Genomic DNA, 19,919 nt, shown 5'->3' with positions numbered 1-19,919 from the left:
AGGCCTACTGGGACTTGGAGTTTCGCCGCGGCCGCGAGGCCTGCTGGGAGTGAGAGGCTGCGCGGCGGCCGCGCGGCCCGCTGGGAGTGGGAGTTCGAGGCTGGGCTCCCGGTAGGCCTTGCGGCGGTGACGTGCGGGTCGGCGAGCGGAGATGTCCGCAGTGCCGCTGCCGGCTGCGCCAGACGTGGGGTGACGCGGAACCAGCGCGGCCGGGCCAGGTCATGGAGCGGGCTGCCGCGCCCAGCGACAACAGGTGAGCTCGGCTCGGCGCGGGGGTCGCATCCGTGGTCTCCGCCCTGCCCTGGCGGCGTCGGGGGTACACACAGGTGTGGTGCTGGGGGGGGGGTACACACGGCTGTGGTGCTCGGGGCGGGGGGGGAATGCACACGGGTGTGATGGCAGGTGGGTGTGTACACAGGTGAGGCTTCATGGCAAGAGCCCCTGTGAGAGCCGCTCCCGGCTGGGATAGATGCAGACCCGGGCCCGGCGTCCTAGCGCCTTCCTCGGCCATGGGGGATGATCTCAGCGTGGGACCGTCCCTCCCATCCTGGTCCGTTCAGGCAACGACGTACACGAGCCTGACTCTGCCTTGTCGGCTTCTCCCCCCAGGGCAGGTTCACAGGGACCCCGGGCAGGCCTTGGCACAGGTGGTGGAGCGGTCCTCTGGTTGTTGCTCCCCCCGCAGCCTGGTGAAGCAAGTGGGCAGCAGAGCTTAGTACGTGGGTTGCTTTGTCCTGGCTGTTTGGCTCTAAGCACCACTGTGCTAGTTAAGAGCAGGGCAATAAAGGCTTATGGACATGGAAAACTGGCAGTGTGTTGACATGGGGTTCAGCCCACTTCCTTTTGGGAGGCTCTTGCTGATTCTTAGGGCCCAGCAGCTCCACCCAGGTATTTTAACTTACTCATTAAATACACCCACCTGGACGTTGTTCAGTTTGTTTTAAACTTCCTGTGTAGACCAGGTGTGGAGATTCAGATCCAGTCCTGGTTTCAGCAGAGCAGGTGTTGACTGCATGCCCTCAAGATATGTTATGAAATAGTTGTGGAGAAATGTGCGGACTGAATGCATCCTGGCAGCTCCTTTCCCAAACAGTTAATTGTGTCCTGGCCGCCACAATTTTACTCTGTAATTATTTTGTGATGTCAGAGAGATGCTAACAAAGTTGAAAGCAGTGATTGATCTGGCACAGCATTGTGTGAGCATTGGAGTCCTGTCAATAAGAGGCCCATGCTCATCGAATTGTAGAAAGATAGGGCTAGAGGGGACTTCACAAGCTCATCTAGTTTAGCTCCCTGCTCAAGGCAGGATCATCCCTGAGTAAACCATTACAGCCAAGTTTCTTTCCAACCTGTTATCAAATAATCCTCCCCCGCCATCACCTCCCCCCCCAAAAAAAGTATTTTCTTTTCCAGGCTAAATCGCTCTGTTGTTTCAGCCTTTCCTCACAGGTAATGTTTCCCAGGCCCCTAACTATTTTTGTCACTGTGCTGGACTCGTCCCAATCTACCTACATCCTTCTTGAAGTGTGGGGCCCACACCTGGATACATTATACTAGGTGAGGCCTTGCCAGTGCTGAGTAGAACAGAAGAATCACTTCCCTTGATTTACAAGTGACACTCCTGTTAATACAACCCGGTGTGCTGTTTTTGTAACAAGAGCATGCTGTTGACTCATTCAGCTTATGGTCCACTGTAACCCGCAGGTCCTTCTCTGTAGTACTGCAGCCTTGCAAGTCATTCTCCAATTTGTATTTGTGTATGCAGTGATTTTATTCTAGATGTAGGACTTCATGCTTGTCCTTGATGAATCTCATCTGATTAATTACAGACTATTTTTCCAGTCTATCCAGGTCCTTATAGATCCTAGCCCTGCCCTCCATTGTGTCTGTCACTCCACCCAACTTGGTGTCATCCACAGATTTGCTAAGTGTGCACCTAGTCCCATCATCCAATTCATTATAACAGTATTACTTTATTTACTCAAATCCAAGACAAGTGTTTTTTTTTTCCTCTCAATCAGTATGGGGGAGGGGACAAAGCCTCATCTTGGATTCGATCACCAGGTTAAGGCAGAGGGTGGCTCAGCACTGGTTTGGCCCTGGCTTAGGGTTGAAGTCAGAGCTGAGCTGCTGCTTGCCCCAGGCCAGAATATCTTGTTTGTTGAGGGAGGGGGCAAATGGCTGGGGTGAGTAAAGGGTAGCAGAGGAAAATGGCAGCTTATCCCTCACCTCCTGCTCCCCTTCCCTCCAGGTGCCCCCTCCCCACCTTTTTGCTTCATCTCGGATCCCTTCAGGCCCAATTCAGCCTGACTGGGAGATGCTGCTTGTTCTCCCCGCTAGACTTACCTGAGGGTGAGGGGTGGAGAGGGTGGGCATGTAGGGGTGATCAAGGGGTTGGGAGGGCAAGCTGCAGGGAGGCAGGGAATGGGAAGTCTGGCTGCGGTGGGCAGGTGGCAAGGGAGTAGGCAATAGTGGGGTAGGGACAGTGGGGAACAATGGGTGGGGCTTTTCCCTCTCATCCCCTGCCACAGCAGTGGGGAAATGAATTCAAGACTATCTTCCACTAATTACATTTTCTACATGGAAAATTTTATAAGAAATTCAGTTTTCCATGTAGAGAATCTAGTTACTGTGGGGGAGGGGAGTCATCTTAAATTGAAAGTCATCTTGAATTTGGGTAAGTATAGTAAATGATACCAGACCCAGGATAGATCCCTGGGAAATCTCTCTTGATACCTCCTCCCAGCTGGACATTGAGACATTATTCTTAGTGATTCTTTCAAGTAAATAAAATGTTAAAACCCAAAATGTTTAACTGAAGTGACAGACTGTGGCTTAACGCAGAGATGTCTAACTCTGGCTCCACAGGCTGAATGAATAGTGCATAGCCTGCTCCACAGGTCGCATATGGCCTATGGACCCAACCCCACTCCCCAGCGTGCTGGATCCAGAGTATTCAGCGACTATGCCAAGACTCAGGCTGCACTTAGAGCCCACATGCAGTGTGTCCCAGGCCCTGCATGCAGGGCTCAGCTGGTGCCTGCCACATGCAGCGTCTGGGTCAATTCTAGACTTAGGAGCAGCTCTGGGGGTCAGTTGGTAGATTTGGTCTGCAGGCTGGATCATTGACATCTATGGTTTAAAGCCTATAATGTTTAACTGGTGATGAAAAGGGGGATATTTTTTCAGTAGCCTTGTTTTCTAAGCTGCCTGTCTGACTCTCTTCAGCTGGCTTTTTTCTGTCTTCCAAAGTCTTGCATCCAGTTTATTCTGCTTGGAATTGAGAATCTATTGCTATATTAAAAGTGTGACTTCTTACCTCTAAGTTACCAAAAGCTTATTCTCTCATGCATTATGAATGTTTAACACCTTCAACTGATGTATGCAGGTATTTTGGGGTTTGTTTTTTTTTACTAATGTTTAACCTGTGTTTGTCATCATGTGTTGTAAAGCCATGATCTTCCAGTTGGCTGCCTTAAATCCAGCCCTGGTTTGTGTGATTGCAGTTGTCTAGCATGAAGATCCTAGTTTCTTGTTTCTGGAAGATCCTTTTTATAGAGAGACATTTTAAACAAAAGACAATATGTTGCTTTTCTTTAGGGAGATGTGAAAAAGCAGCTAACCTGTTAAGGAAATTTCTCTCTTTTGTTGCAGTCCTTTGAGCTCTCAAAAATGTTTCTTTGCAAGATGAAACAAATGTCAATTGAGGCCCTGTCAGTGCTAAGTAAAGCAAACTATCTAATCTGTGTATTTACAATGTTTGTTTCTTGCTTTGTTTTCAGAGTGAATCTCTTCTTTATCTGGTTTCAGTATAACATCTCTGTGGGTAAAGAAGTTCTTCCCATCTCTCTGCCAGTCGCAGTTTACACATACATTTAGTGGCTCTGGAAATAATGTAAAATGCAGTAAGAATGCTTAGTAAGAGCCTAATTAGATTCAGATATTAAGATTAATATTAAAGGTAATCTTAAGTTTATTAAACCTAATATGCAAGCCCTGTTTCTTACAGTTTGGCCTTTTAAAATAAATAATGAGAAAACAAAAGCAGATGAATACTACAGATCTACTTTAATGCTAAAATATAATTTAACCAGCAAAACCCTCCAAAAAGAAATGCCACCCTATAAGAATGCAGTATAGCAATGTAGATTAAGCACTTTATATCCACGATAATGCATCTAATGTAGGACTCGTATTAGCATCAGCAAGAAAAAAATCAGTCGCTCCTGAATTGATATAACTATGTCAATAACATTTTTAATTGTAGAGCTAACCTAGGAAGCCTCTAAATAGATTCTTTTGGAATTAAGTTAAACTAAAAATCACTTTAAATTCTGACTCTGGTTTAAAAAAAAATCATTTGCTTTCCATTCTTCATTGTCTGCTCTAGTTCATTATTCTTTTGCTTTGCACAAGTCAAAACCAACCTTAATACAATTCTTTTTTGTTCTAAATTATACAAAGCTTTACAAGTTAATTTTGTAAATCATTCTTCAAAAACTATTTTTTTGTGGATCTCCTTGCCTCTCACCTGAAAAAGCCGCTAGTCTTCTGTTGTAACTTCCCTTGCTAACTTGGTACAATTTGATGGTAATGTCTCCTCCATCTACACATTATAGAGTTTCCTATGCTCTTTCCAACTAGTCTGTCTCTCAGTGAAGTTACTGGCAAAGATGAGCTGAAAATGATTTTATGAGCCTCATTCTGCACCAGAAAGTGTTACCTATGTTGCAGGTGGTCAAAAACAATCCCATCAGGCTTTTGCTCAAAAACTAGGGAACATCCCTATAAGCATTGCGTCTCTGAGCAAGTGCCTTATGTCTTGAAAACTTACCCTCCAAAAGAAGAACTCTCAAGACAGAGGATTTATTTACAGTGCAGTTCATTGGGCTGTAAGCTCGTTTTCTTTCCCATTTTTCCTCCTTCCTCCCTCTTCTGCACCCCCCCACCAACTTTCCCTGCAAAAAATCTACCTTTTTCAACATATTTAAATCAAATAATTGCTTTGTTTGGGTACCTATGGTTAGCTTATTACAGACTAATCAAAGGCAAACCTTTATCTTACTAGAACCCATATTCATTGTGTTGATACACACTTGATGCTTGAAAGCCTTTTGTCAAGGGGAATTTAATATATTTGTGATATTCATAGTGACTGCTGAAAACTCCATTTGTTTGAGCTTAAGCTTCTTTGTGCTTAAGTTGTTTTCTTGTTAGTGTTAGATCAAAGTGAGTGCAACTCTGAGATTAGTGACTGATTCGTTTTTGTCCAAAGTTTTTCATAAATGTAACCAGAGATCCCTCTAGAAAGGGGTGTTTCCATCTAAACAAGAATTTTCATCTTACCAAGCTTAAGGTCTGTTCCATGCATGATTACTGATTTCAACCCCCCCACGTCTCCCATATTCTCAATGTCAAAAGGTCATTGAGATTCTATTGGTGGCTGCAAAAAGTCTTGGCTGCCCATCTTTGTGTTTCATTTTGCACTTGCTCACCAGATAGCTAAATGCACTTTAAGATTACAAAGATCATAAAACAATAATCATTAGGGCCATTTGAATCTTTGGTTCCTGGTTCGATCTGGCAAAGATTTGGCCCAATTCAGTGGCCGAATCTCCAGATCGAATCAGGAGACTCTTTAATCTCTCCAAATTGAATCAGAACCGTCCGAATCGATTTGAAAAGATTCAGTGATATGGACACAGACAGAGCTTTAAAAGTTTTTCTATGTACCTCAAGGTACGAGGCGGCTCATTAACACTGCGATGGTAGGACAGATGGAGCATCCCACAGGAACTCAGAGGGGTCCCCAGCACGCTCAGCAGCAGACCCGGAATCACTTTCAGTCCACTTCTGGGTCCACCGGGGAGCATGCTGGGGCCCTCCCCCTAGCTCAGTGACTGGTGCTGGGGGTGCATCACGGGGTCCCCCTGCGGCTGATCGCAGAGCCAGGGAGGCGGGGGCATGCAGTGTGCTCCCCAGTGGACCTGGAAGTGGACCAGAAGTACTTCTGGTCTACTTGCAGGTTTGCCGCCAAGCAGGCGGGGTGGGGGGGCCTGCGCTCCTGTGGGACGCTTCGTCTGCTTCAGCATCGCAACGTTCATGAGCCATGCCTGGTACCTTGAGGTATGTAGAAAAAAAATTTAAAGCTGTGTCTGTTGCTGAATTACTGATTCTCTGAAACAGCATTGAGTCTTCAGATTTGGATTTGGCCAAATCAAATAGGGGACAGTGATTTTATTGGCCGAATGAATTAATTGAACCACTGTCCCCAATTCAGGCCAAATCCAGATTGAATGTGGCCCATTTCATACACCCCTATTAATCATTACATTTCTAGAATGACAGACAGAAGACAGGGCAGGGTGCCACCTTGGAAACTTAACTAGTGTAGAGAGGCATGAGTTTTCATAGGCAACAGCCTACTTCATCAGATGTTTATGAAAGCTCATGCTTCTTTGAACCAGTTTGTCTCTAAGGTGGCACTCTGCCCTGCCTTCTGTCTGATTTCAGACTAACATGGCTAACCACCTCTCTTGTCTAGAATGAGGTGACAGTGCAGCCAGACTAGCACTGCTTCCTACTGAGATGTTATAATTGTACACTTCTGTAAGGGAAGGATGTAATCCCCTGTGTACATACTTGCAGAGCATTATTACTTGGATTTGGCCCCATGAAATGGTGACTGAATTTTATTAGTAGAAGGAACTGGTTCTTAGAAACATATATAGCTAAAGGTCCAGTTCTGCTTTCCTGGCTTGTCTTATAAAAAAAACTTATTGACCTCAGTGTGTTTTTAGAGGCATTTGTTAGAATAAAAAGTACCTTGATTAATGCTCTTTATCAAATTTTACAGATAATGGAAACCTTGACCACGGGTGAAATTAAGTGGAAAATTTACACTTAGTAACAGTTAGTTACTTAATTTGTGTTTCCTTTGTTTTTTCTAGAAGCCGAAAGTAGAAATCTGCCTCTTGTGGCTAACTTTTCAGGAACAACCTTAACAACAAACCAGGTAATAAAAAGATTAAATAAATGGTTCTAAAATGCTTTATATACATTGGGATAATATGTACATGTGGTAACTTGAGTTAACATTTGAAGGCTTTTCAGACAAGTTTTCAAGCAGATTTCTTTTCAGCTGTCATCTAATTCATATAGAATTAATTTAAATAGTTGCACTAATGTCAGTGAGTATTGGATTAGGCCTCTCAAGTTGTCTGAACAGTTTGTCTAATTGTGCAAGTAACTTGCACATGCAGAGGGCCCAGCTGTGCAACCACCTGGCTCTCTGCATGTATTTTTTGGTTACTTGTGAACTTGTCTTCAAGCAAGCAAGCTGGACTCATGAGCTGAGTGGCTAGTGGAAAACTGTTCCTAACGTATACTGAGAAACCAGAACACTGGTGCAGTTCAGAAGAATGGATCTACTTGGTGACTTTTCCCCCCACCAAAAAAGTGAAGCCAAAGGAGTTAGTAACATTGTTATTAACATTGTCTTAAAATAATACATATTTTGAAATCTGTCAGGTCCTCATTATATGAGACATAAGTGGGCTGATACGTTGTCATCCACAATCATTTTTAGGCCTTTGGTCAGCAATTGGTGGCCCTTTTCCCCAGCCTCTGTCTGGCTGATTTATTGCTTTTAAATTCTGTTTGGCTGTTGGATGCAAAATACAATAATGGCAGTTACAATAAACATTCGGCATAGCTAAATGAAACCAGCTGACATGGCAATATAATTGGAAAACCAATGTGTTGCCTGTTAGTCCTTGTAAAGGAAATTCCAGTCCATAATCCTCATCTCTTCCTAGTTTGTGTCAGTTCATGTAATTATAAGGGGCCATGGGAGGAAGTTTGAGCTTGCTCTGCAAACATTGGAACATGGATAGCAGCTTAAGAGAGTCTGAAGTTGCCATATCTGACTGCAGCCAGCCTTCTAACCTGCCAGAAAATAATAGTTATAGTCTAGAAAAATGGCAAGGTTTCTTCTTAAGATAAGATTGCCAGCCCAATTTGGAATAGTACATCACTTAAGTATGTGATCAATATGTTGCTTTCAGAACTTCCAGAGTAGGCAGAAAATAGTGCTCAAAACTGCCCAGATGACTGCCTGTATAAATAGTATAACTAGTCAAAAGAGAATGTCTAAATGCTAAAAAGTATGAGTGAAACTCATTTTATCAAGACACTGAAAATAAGTTTTGTTTTTTCAACAAGAAACAGCAAAAAACCGGAAACAAAATCAGAAAGAGGAAGTCTGAGCAAGATCTAGTACATTCTGTATGTTGTAAGAATTCAGATTTTATGAGAACCATGCATTAACTTTTGTTAGACACCATTCATGAAGAGGGGTTTAATTAGGCAGCTTAGGTGTGGTCAGAAAAACTATTAAGATGTTTGTTTGCAAGTAGACTTGGAAGTAGAGCAAGCTCTGAATACACCAGAGAGCCCCCGTGCCCCCCCTCCCCCCGCTCACCTATGCCTGCCATGTATGTACCTGAGCCCACAAATCAGGCAGCATAGGTAGCATAGGAATGTGTCATAATGCCTCAGAGTGGCGCTGAGCTTCTTGGGGTAGATGTAGATGTGTTCAGTGCCACTCAGGGGCACTCCGGAACCATTGAACCATCTCAGAGTGGGTGGGATTTTTCTGTAAAGTGGTGTTTCTGGATTCCCAACTAAGGCTTAAGCCTCTAGAACCATATATGTTTTAGTTTAACTACACTGAAAACTAGGTGACAAGCAGAACCTTACTGAGAAATCACATGCTTAATCTTACCTCAGCTGTTCCTATATAAAGTATAATATTATTAGCATACACAAAAGAATGTGTGTTAAGCATTTGGTGCTCTTTTGTTGTGTGTGTGTGTATATACATATATCTTTCAGAGGGTATGATTATAACGGAAATAATATGTTCTTGTTTTACAGTTATGATCTACTTTTATAAGTGAGCTGCATTGGCTGTTTGGAGTGAACATACAATAATGAGTGGTGCAGCTTTGGGCATTGAGATAGTATTTGTTTTTTTTCTGGCTTTATTCCTACTTCATCGATATGGAGACTTTAAGAAACAGCATAGGCTTGTAATTATAGCAACATTGTTGGCTTGGTATCTCTGCTTTCTGATTGTATTTATATTGCCTCTGGATGTTAGTACGGTAAGAAACTTCTGAGATTTTTCATCTTTGTAAAAGCACAGTATAAATATTCCTTTATACAAAATATATCACATGATATACAATGTATATAATTATGTAAGTTACTAGAACATAAATACAGTTGTATAAGTCAGTAGACAATTTTTAATTATGTGAAGGACCTTATTTTTTGAAAATGTTAAGTTGAATAAAAGGTTCTTAGAGAAATACTATCAAGCTAAAAACAGTACATACTTAAAAGGAATTTGGAATGTATGTATTGAGCATACTAAAACTTCAACAACAAGTTTTATATTTTAAATTCATTATTTTTGTTGCTGCTTTTAGCATTTTCCTGAGCCTTGCCAATATACAGGCACTAATCAATTTTACTCCCCTCTGCCTTCCCTTGTCCTCCCCTCCCTCTCCCCCATCAGTTTTTCCACTATTCCCCCCCACACTTTTTTTTATGCATTACTTCAGTGCTGAAATGCAAACCTGGAATGCAGGACACTTATGTTTTTTTTTTAATAACAACAATCTGCTTCTGGGATTAAGGTGCAAAAAACATAGAAACATCATTGATTGTTTGGGGCTATATATGAATTATCCTCTCTCACTGTGGTTCTTTTTGCATGTGTTTCACGTTTTGAATTAATTACTGGGATAATTAATTGGCATAATATTCGGTGGTTTTGTTTGTTTTTAGACCATATATAATCGGTGCAAACTTGCTGTTAACTCCAGCCCTCCAGACAGTAACAACAATGGAACTTATACTACCCCTGCTCCAAGGTATTGGGAACAATGTTGTTTGCTCTGCATCAAAATATAAAAGAAATTTATTTTTGTGTGTGTTATGTGAGCATAAATATACCAGGTACTTCTAAAATCAAGCAAATAGTTCTCCTGCCGTAGAGGGAGTGTGCTCTAAAGTCAGCATATGACAACTAAAGTTTGTAAATGCCCAGTTAAGTGAGGGAAAGAAAAAAAGGGACAATAAGAATGGTTAATAAGGTACCGACACAGCTTATTGCTTCAGTGTTTGATTATTTAAGCATGTTGATTCCTGTGATCTTTCCTTAGGCTCCTTTGCTGTAGACAAGATAACAGAGGAATATGAACGTGCCCAGCAAGATGCCTTTGTGAATTTCTTTCTTGCTTCTACAGTTCTAAAGCTTTTATAGTATTAGATCATGAGAGTTTTGAGAGAGTGTGTTGCTTGTAGCTGAGAGAGTAGATTTGGGTAAATTCCAAGCAGCTCCAAAGTTTATGGCAGAAGCTTCACATGCCCAAGTATGAAGCACTGAAATCATAAAACCAGGATTTCTCTCTGGGTCTACCCTGTTCAGCCTTCTCTGTCAATTATTCCCATACTTGAAAAATTACATAATACTCTTACTTCTCACAGATAAGTGGAACAGTTGTTTGTACAACACTTTGAGAACCTGGGATCTAAATGGGTACCCAAGTAGGAAGCATCTTTTTTGTTTGTCCCAAAGTGGCAAGATAGTGTTTATCCCTGAAAGATTTAAAGACTCACCTTTACCAGTGGCATATGCATTGTTTTTCCTTTTGCTGAGTATAAATTAAAGTCTTGAATTTTAAGACCCTTTCAGCATTTCCCACATAATACATGTTCCTATTCTTGTACAGTTTTAAGAAGCTGCAAGCATTTCAGGTTTCTTCTAAATAATTGTTATAAGAATAATTGTTATATAAATAAATATTAACATTAGAGGTGCAGCGATATATTGGATCAGTACTGCCATAAAAGGAAAATTAACACTATTAGCCTTTTTGACCAGTGTAGCTGATAAGGTCACAGATGCACACATGAATGCTGCATGCAGCAGCAGCATGCAATGCAGTCCAGCAGCTTGGAGCCAGTAAGTTAATGGAGGGAAGGACTATTGCAGAGTAGATTGAGGCCCCCATGGTGAGGGAGGGAGTGGCATACAGGCAGTGGCAGGCACTGCCCAGCCTGGGATGTGAATGAAACCCTGGGAGCAGGACTGAGCTGTGGGAAGCCTGTTCAGGGGGAAAGTGGGAAGGGTGGGAATGGCTCCCTGTCTGCTGCTGCATGCATCCCTGAGAGAGGCATGGAGATCATGTGCACCTCTGGATTTGTGCACAAGGTGAGGGTAAGCTGCCTGCTGTAGGCTCAGGGCCACAGGCTGTGATGGCCTCTTCCCAGCCCCTACCCCACTCCTCACCCTGGGGACCTTGGTCTGCTGCCCCTTCCCCCCCACCACCACCTCTTCCCCTCCCCACAGACTTACTGGGTGGATGCTGCTCTCCAAGCTGCTGGGCTGTATTCCTGCAAATCAGCTATTGGATCAGTATTGGCCAATGTGGCTGGTTAATAATTGACCATTGGTATTGGCCAATAAAACCTTTATTGGTGCACCTCTAATTAACATGCTTCATCTAAACATACCAGTTATTGAAAAAGTGGCCTGAACAGTGGGTTCTAGTGCAAGGAATTGAACCCATCCAGTTGTGCTGGCTCTGGCTGGGTACCACACACAGCACGTACCTCATGCTTGCCCCTTGTACTGTGTAAAGCCTGTAGCCTGTTCAGACCTGCACTGTGTACAGCATGCATTATCCCCAGGGCTTGATGTACATGCAGGTTTTGAGACCGGCATGGTGTGCATGCTGCCTGCAGCATGCAGGCTGGACATGGCATTACATGTATCACGAGAGTCCAGGGTGCAGGTTGCATGCAGCACCCTGTATTGACCTGATCACCTGCACTGCCTGCAGTTTGTGTAGTGTGGTGTTCAGGCTTTGTTCCACACGCAGCATGTGGGGCCAGAGCTAGGACATGGGGTTGGTCCAGCACCTTATGGGCTGTGTTTGACATCCCTGCGTTAGTGTTTTTTTCTTTCTAATTGAATGCCAGTCTTTTGAACTGTGCTGCTTTTTTCATTTAAGGCAAATATTCATTTCTTGTCTAAATATTTGCTTTATGTGATATTTTACCATTAAAAATGGTATAAGTTATATGATAGTCATTCTAAAATAATTCAATAATTCAGTGGTGATAATTTTTCAGTAGATGTTGTGAGTTTTCCTGAGTAAAGAAATTCTGCATTCAGATTTCATTTTCCCAGAGCATGATGAAGGGACTTTGATCCCGAAAGCTTGCAGAAAAGAACAATTTTATTGCCATTTTCCTGCTAGTCTAATAAAAGGTATCATTTTGTTCTAAACAAGAGTTCTAGTTTTCTGTATATATATTATTAACATGTAGCACTCTCATCTTACTACAGGAAACAGAAGTGTTTCAAGCCATGGAGTTACATCCCTGATGGAATTATGCCAATCTTCTGGCGTGTAGTATATTGGACATCACAGTTCTTAACATGGTAAATAACGTAAAACTTGAAAGCAAAGGTTCTGTGCATAATATGAAAACACCGTATGCCGATATCTACACCTTTTTAAGATGATGCTATTACAGAACAGTTACAAATATTATAAATATATAGTCCAATATAAAATAAATGCATCTTCTTCCAAATAAATGCATAAAGATATTTTAATTCAAAACAGCAATCTTTTGCTAAATTAGATTACAAATATATTGTATCTTTAAAGCTATACAGGCAGTCCTCGGACTTACGACACAATTGGTTCCTGAAAACCGTGTCTTAAGTTGAAGTGTTGTAACTCAGAACCAATTTTTTTCATAAGAAACAATGTTCTAAATGGGGGATTGGTTCCTGAACCAAGGCCTGATACCCTGTTTTCACCAAAAATACCCCAGAATTTTGTACTCTATCAATTATAGATGAGTAATATAGCTACATTAATGTATTTATATCGTAAATAGCAATCAGATTGATTTGGAAGTCCTTCTTTGAGGTGACTTTACTGGACTTTTTGAAGAGCTCTTGGTTGGACTTTTTGAAGGGTTCTTGGCTCAAGTCCTCTCAGGTGTCTTGGCTGCAGGTTTTTCTGGAGTCTTGTCTGCTTTCTTAACGAAAGTGTCCAAGCAAGTTTGGACAGATGTTCTCCAGGGAGATGAACAACACAGCAAACTTGTTCGCTGGCGTGGTGTGACATCACATCAAGCATTGTAAGTCAAAACTGACGTCATAAAGTTGAAACAGGGTGTCAGTTTATAAATGTAAGTGCGAAACGTTGCAAGTTGAGGACTGCCTGTACTTTCAGTATTTCTTTTCATGTATAGTTTTTTAGGAACAACTCTTACATTTGTTCAACTCCTGACAGTAGAAAATGGTTTCACTGTTGGCAATGTTTTCATTTTCAGTATCTTTTTGAAAATAGGTCTTAAGTTTCTTATATTTTCTTAATTAAGAATAGGTTATAGTTGTTTTCATAGGAGATCCGTAGAATCATAGAAAATTAGGGTTGGAAGGGACGTCAGGAGGTCATCTAGTCCAACCCCCAGTTTTCCTTTGTAAATGGCTCATTTTCCCCTAGTTCATGGTAGGTTGTGCCTTGTTTAAGATGAGAAATGATCCACTAATGTAAAATTTCAGCTTCTAGGTTATTAAAAAGAGGAACACAGCTTCTTTACACAGTAGTTCTTCAAGTTAAAGAGAAACTTGTAATCCACATAGGTTATTCCAAGGCTTGTTTATCAGATTCAATGCATCTCAAAAGTAAAACCTAATATAATGGCTAAAAAGTTTGCTAATTGAACTGTTATCAGGTGATTGTTGTTGTACCAATTGACAACTGTTAATATATTTTGCTTGTGTTTTCTAGGATTTTGTTACCTTTCATGCAGTCATATGCTAGGTCAGGAGGATTCTCCATTACTGGGAAGATTAAAACTGCATTGATAGAGAATGCAATCTATTATGGCACTTACTTGCTGATTTTTGGAGCCTTTTTGATATATGTGGCTGTAAACCCACATTTCAATTTGCAATGGTAAGAGAAATGCTGTGGCAAGCACTTGTCTAACTAGTTACGTTTGGGGGTTTTTAAAATTCTGTATGCTAACATATACAACTGCAATGAGGAAACTAGACACTGTTAATCTAATATGGAATTTATCAAGTGTAAGTGGGAGAGCTATCCTTGTTTGAGATTTTTTTTTTTCCTTGAAATTTACTGCTGTTGGTTTGTTGCTGTCCTGCTTTCTGCCCTGGCTCCAGGTCACTGCCCTGGCTGGCCAGTGTCCCGAGCCCCAGTCCCTGCCCCACTCCCTCCCTCACCATGATCTGCACTCCCCTCCACCACAGTTCTTCCCCTCCACAGACTTACCTACAGGGTGCTGCTCTCCATGCTGCCTGGCTGCATACTTGCAAAATGGTTATCGGATCGGTATTGGCCAATGTGGCTGGTTGTTAATCTGCTGTCAGTATCAGCTAAGAATCTTTAGCGGTACACCCCTAATAAAAAGAGCCATCCAGCTACAAAGTTTGTGTTTGAAAATGTGTGACAGTTCTATAGATGGTTTCTGTCTAGCTTTAATTTGAACCTGTGGCAGGGCTTTCAGTGTTTCTCCAAAAGCACTAGCTTTAAAAAATATTAAACTCCACATTGACCTAATTCCTCTTTAAATGCCTTGGAAATATTAGAAAGTGTATCTCCTGTTGGTTCTAGCATGGAAGGTACTGCTGCTGTGTTTACTCGTTTGGCCTACTACAGCCCCCAACTCTCAGAGTTAGGAAAGAAGTGGTGCTTTTGTATTTTTTTTTCCAGTCCAAGCTGCTCTCTATCACTATATAGATAGGTTTTTTTAACAACTGTTTCTGTGGAATCCTTTTTTCTGGATATCTTTTATTTCTTTCTACTTTGGTTGGTCTGATCAACATCTCCAGAGTTAGCAAGGAAAGGCAATCTATGGATATCTTTAGCATAGTGGTAAAATTCCCAACCCTGAGAAAGGTGTCCCATTTAGAACAGGACCTCTGGCCTCTTTCAGAAACTTGGGAGACATGGAAGATCCTAGCAGTTTCAAGCATAAAATCCTTTTCAGGGCAGAACAGAATTAATAATTACAAAATGCATCTTGTTTCTTTGTATTTGAACACTTAACTAATTGATGATAATTTATAAATGCTTTAATGTTTAAGGAACCAGCTTCAGACAATTGGAATAGCAGCTGCCAACACATGGGGTCTTTTCCTCCTTGTGTTGTTGTTGGGGTATGGTTTGGTAGAAATTCCTCGTTCACACTGGAATGGAGCAAAAAGAGGCTACCTTCTCATGAAGACCTATTTCAAGGCTGCCAAACTGATGACTGAAAAAGCAGATGCAGAGGAGAACTTGGAGGATGTTATGGAGGTGAGCAAGTTGGATTTCATTAAGAAATACCAGGGTTTAGTTATTCATTTCAAAATCTGCATTTCCCAGAAAAAAACAGTAGACTTGCACTTACTTTGAAGTTAAATTAATGGGTATGATCAAACCTCAGTTTGAAGGATGTACTATATGCAATCAAATGCCAAAACTATCCATGACCCATAGAGTATAAATTGTTAGATTCTGATAACTTCGTGTGTTGTCAGAAATAGAAGTAATAGGCCATGTGGAATACCATTGGTTATTTGAGAGTACTGTTTCGAAATGATAAATGCAGACTTAGTTGTGCAACACACCCAACTAGTATTCATGGAAGCTATAGTGTAACAATTTTATGCACTAATTAAAAGCTTGTAATAAGATTCAGTGCATTTCTAACTACTGTTACTTTTGAAGAGTGAATCGATGGAATACTCCCCTGCCAAAAAAAAAGCCCTGCTATTTTTCTGTGACTATGAGCAAAAAAAAAATACAAATTACTGCTGTATAAACCAACTTACCACCTAGTGTTTACTGAACTTTTCTACTAATCATGATCTAAAATTTTAAGTATCTGAAAATGTATATAGCATAGTACGTTTTTGTGTGTTGATGAGGTAAATAACAGAATTAATTCTCTAAATTTAGAGAAACTTCAGCAATAAAGAAATAATTTTGTAGAACTGATATTTCTGTTCATATTATAATTTCTGAATTGGAGATATATAAGGTTTATGTCGTGATATAATCAATCCTGGATGCTTGACTAAGAAGCATTCCTAACTGGAGAAATTACTGGTCAGTGTTTGTTTGTTTTTTCTTTTGAGGTCCAGTCTCTTGCTGACAACAAAAGTTACAACATATGGAATACAATTAATGATACCAATGACATATAAATGTGTGTGTTTCATAGCACATTAAAATTGTAAAGATTTCACACTTAAATAGTTTAGAAGTGAATGCACTGTTTCTCAGCTACCTTAGTCACAGTTTTCTAAGATCTAGCACATTCATTTAAACTTTTATAGTTGAAAGTCAGTAAGGACTGAGAATACTAACAAAACGTTGACACTGCTTTGGAGAGAAACCTGAAACATCTCTCTAAGTTATGTGATTGAAACATCCACAGATCTTAGTTCTCCTTCAGAGTAGCAGATGATGCCCAAAGCCTCGAGTGAATTCATTTGGAAATTTTAGCAATCTAAGATTGGATAAGACCTCAAGTCCATCCTCCTGCACAGAATTAGGACCAAGAAACCAGCCCAGCCCTCATTTATTCCTGCCTGTCTTGGTTTGTCTAAGCTGTTTGTGAGCAAAACTAATCCCCAGTGAAAGTTTCCACAAAGTCCTTAAGTAGCATCTTCCAATATTTTACTACCTTATAGCTAATTTCCAATATTTAGCCTAACTCCTGCAAGTTATGTTGATTTTTGTCCTTCTCTTAGGAGCCATAGAGAACAAATGAGTTCTGTTCCATAATCTTCTGTGCATTGAAAGACCTCCCACTCCCCTCCTCTTCCCTCCCAGCCTTAATTTTATCTTTTGCATAGAATAACCAAACCAAGTTCCTTCAGTATTTTCTCATGAGCCTTATTTTCTATCCCTTTTTTGTTCGCCAGATTCTTTCCAGTTCATCTGCATATTTCTTTAAAGTGCAATGCCCACAATTGAACACAGTATTCAAATTCTTTTAGAAAGGTTCATTATCTTGAGCACTGTCAGTAAGATCAGAAAAAATCTGCTTTTGCTTCTGACTCCCTACTATGCCCCCCATATTCTTTGACCAAGTCTAAAGCAGGAGAATTGCTGCATTTTTTTATTGAAATCAGCTGTAACCCAGTCTAGCTGACTCCTTCTTCCATCTATCTATTTATGTCCTCCAAATGATGTCCTCAGAAATGAGGCAGCCAGAGACAAGTGGGAAAGTATAAATATGCCAAAGCAATTGGTGTATTGAAATGTTTTAATATAACTATGAGGAAGCTTTAGTTGGTCATTTTATGCCCCTTTCAAGTTTTATATCCCATAAAAATCAGTATACTCTTAGCCACTTTATATGTCTTATAGTTAGGGCTGCACAGTTGAACAATAATAGAATACCAATTTATTTTTGGGTGTACACACAAGTACACAAACCCTAGACAGGCCCCAAGACCTGGCCCTCCAACCCCTGTCATGTCATTCCCCTTCCCCCTCCCCCTGGCCTATACACTTACCTGCATCCAGCTCCTGAGTCTACTCCCAGGACCTTGCCTGGCTGGTCTGGGTGTAGGGTGTGTTTGGGGGGTGGTATCTGCCTGGTGTGTGTGTTCTGGGGGGGTTCTGCCTGGCACACGTGTGCGTGCATTTGCCTGGCGCACGTGCATGTGTGGGGGGTGGGGTGGTCTGCCTGGCGTGCACACCTGTGTGGGTCTGCCTGGCGTGTGGGTGTGTCTGTGGCCAGGCAACAGCAAGTGGGGAGAGGCCGCTTTTCTCCTAGCAGCCCAGGCAGGCATGCACCAGCGACAGGAGAGGGCTGCTTTTACAGCATAGGCAAGCAGACAGCATCAAGGGGAGAGGGATTGATTTTTCCCCCCATCACCAGCAGCAATTAACGTGCATTAAAAAAAATTAACGTGTTAATCGCAATTGACAGTCCTATTTGTAATTATCATGCATGGAGCCACATACTGACATATTAAACAGCATAGGACAAAAACCAAAACAAATCAAGCCAGAATGAAACTTCTTGTCATTATTCCCAAAGCATTTCCTTTCAATGTTCTGCAAAACAGCTTTTCATCCACACACTTGTTTTTCCAAATGCACACAGTAATGTTAGTTTGTTTAATGAATCTTTCTAAACTAGAAAGAATATTTTAGAAATCACTTGTTCTATGCTTAGAACTTCTTGAACAGCCTTAAAATTCAATGGTTTTCTGAAATCACCTAGCAAAGACTTCTGCTGAGCCATGTGGAACTTGCACTCTAATGCTTTAGCTGCCTCTATATATTGAAATGTCATTTTAATGCGTTGAATTTTTTTTTCTAAACAGGAAGTTCGTAAAGTAAATGAGAGTATCAAGTATAATCATCCTTTGAGAAAATGTATTGATACAATATTGAAAAAGGTAACCAAATATTAATACATTTTAGAGACTGTATTTTCACTGCAGTTGTCAAAAAATGCCTTTTAGCCTTCTGAAGACTCCTTGTTCAGGAGTAAGGTTTTTATTGAATAAATCAAAATGTTTAAACTATAGTATAATTAAGTCTTGAGGCTTTTATGGTTAAGTATTAATTCTATCTAAAAAATTCTGTGTGAAATAATATGCCTGGAATATAGTTATATAAGCATATTTTGAACTAGTGGTTAGAACTTGCTGTTTTCTTTTTCTGTATTTAAGCCACCTAGACAAATAATGTGAAGAATGGCTGAAAAGATTGATTTTTCCTTTCTATTTTTATGTATGATGCCCTATTCTGAACTTATTGTTACACACTTGACTATAAACCATCTTTGTCTAACAAGATATATATGTTTTTTTTAACAATTGCATGCAGGACAGTAATTTCATTTCTGCGAGTGAAAAAATTGCAGAATCAAAGCATGCCTGTAGACATGCCAGAAGGCTGCTCTAACACACTAATTGGTGTGTTCCAGCCAGCCTCTGCGTTTCACGTTATCAGCATCCCCGTGCTTCAAAATGGTAGTGGGGGCACTTTAAGTTAAAGTGCTTTAGTTAAAGCATCCCCGCTGCCATTTTGCAGTACGGGGATGCTGATACACAAGATGCTGCAGGTGCTTTAATTAAAGCGCCACCCCCACCTCCCTGCCACTCCTGAAGCATGTGTAAGAATGCTCAAAGAGTGAAAAATATTTAGTATCCTAAGTGAAATGTACTTCAGTTACATCAGGTGTGCAAAACTAAATGTTTTGAATATCTTTATGGTAAGGTGTACCTTTTATAAAAAGAAGTTTGTCAATTCTTGTACTGCTAGTGTCCTACTGAGTATCAGGAAAGAATGGGCAGGAACATGGATGACTATGAAGACTTTGAAGAAAAACAGAACAGTTATCCGAGTGAGAAAAGTCTGGTCAAACTTCACAAACAGGTATCTTGATGAGTGTATAGTTGCATTGTTTCTCTTGCTTGGTAGTCACTTAAGACTGCTTTATTTTAAGTTTAAATGCACTGAGATCATTTTGTGTTTTCTATGCAATTTTTTGTTTGCAGCTGCAAACAAATTGTTTATTTAATTTCATTGCCTGTTCTTTCTGCTCTTACAACAGTAAGAACTGCATACAAATAGCTGAATATCAGTTCATACAGACTTCCAGGAAGAGTTTTGTGAGGTTTTGTACTGGCAGTCTTGGGGATTCCTAGAGTTGATGGTTGTCTGCAAGTTCCTGGGACTGAACTTGGTGGCTCAGGAGACCTCTTCCAGTCCTAAGTTCCTGCCTAGATACACTGTAGCATGTTGTTGGTGCTTGTGATTATACATAAAACTGTATGACTTTCA

General features: G+C 40.9%; 1 protein-coding gene across 2 annotated transcripts in view; it reads left to right on the top strand.

Annotated features, from left to right (window-relative positions):
• Positions 1–108: 108 nt before the first annotated feature.
• The window catches only part of LMBRD2 (LMBR1 domain containing 2), a 37,586-nt gene continuing 17,775 nt past the window's right edge, over positions 109–19,919 (top strand). Inside the window, exons 1-9 of one of the 2 annotated variants that reach the window (XM_090037939.1) lie at positions 109–253; positions 6,951–7,015; positions 8,938–9,167; positions 9,856–9,941; positions 12,425–12,520; positions 13,890–14,057; positions 15,209–15,419; positions 18,452–18,526; positions 19,398–19,511. In XM_090037939.1, coding sequence (XP_089894065.1) covers positions 8,994–9,167; positions 9,856–9,941; positions 12,425–12,520; positions 13,890–14,057; positions 15,209–15,419; positions 18,452–18,526; positions 19,398–19,511 — 924 coding nt within the window. In that variant the 5' untranslated portion in view covers positions 109–253; positions 6,951–7,015; positions 8,938–8,993. The remainder of the gene's footprint in view (positions 254–6,950; positions 7,016–8,937; positions 9,168–9,855; positions 9,942–12,424; positions 12,521–13,889; positions 14,058–15,208; positions 15,420–18,451; positions 18,527–19,397; positions 19,512–19,919) is intronic. The other variant, XM_090037938.1, reaches the window with a different exon arrangement.

Source organism: Crocodylus siamensis, chromosome 3 (genome assembly GCF_052110815.1).
Source record: "Crocodylus siamensis isolate JL-2025a chromosome 3, ASM5211081v1, whole genome shotgun sequence".
Classification (NCBI taxonomy): Eukaryota; Metazoa; Chordata; order Crocodylia; family Crocodylidae; genus Crocodylus; species Crocodylus siamensis.
The sequence above is the reverse complement of the archived record's forward strand: the minus strand, read 5'-3'. Positions and strand labels throughout refer to the sequence as shown.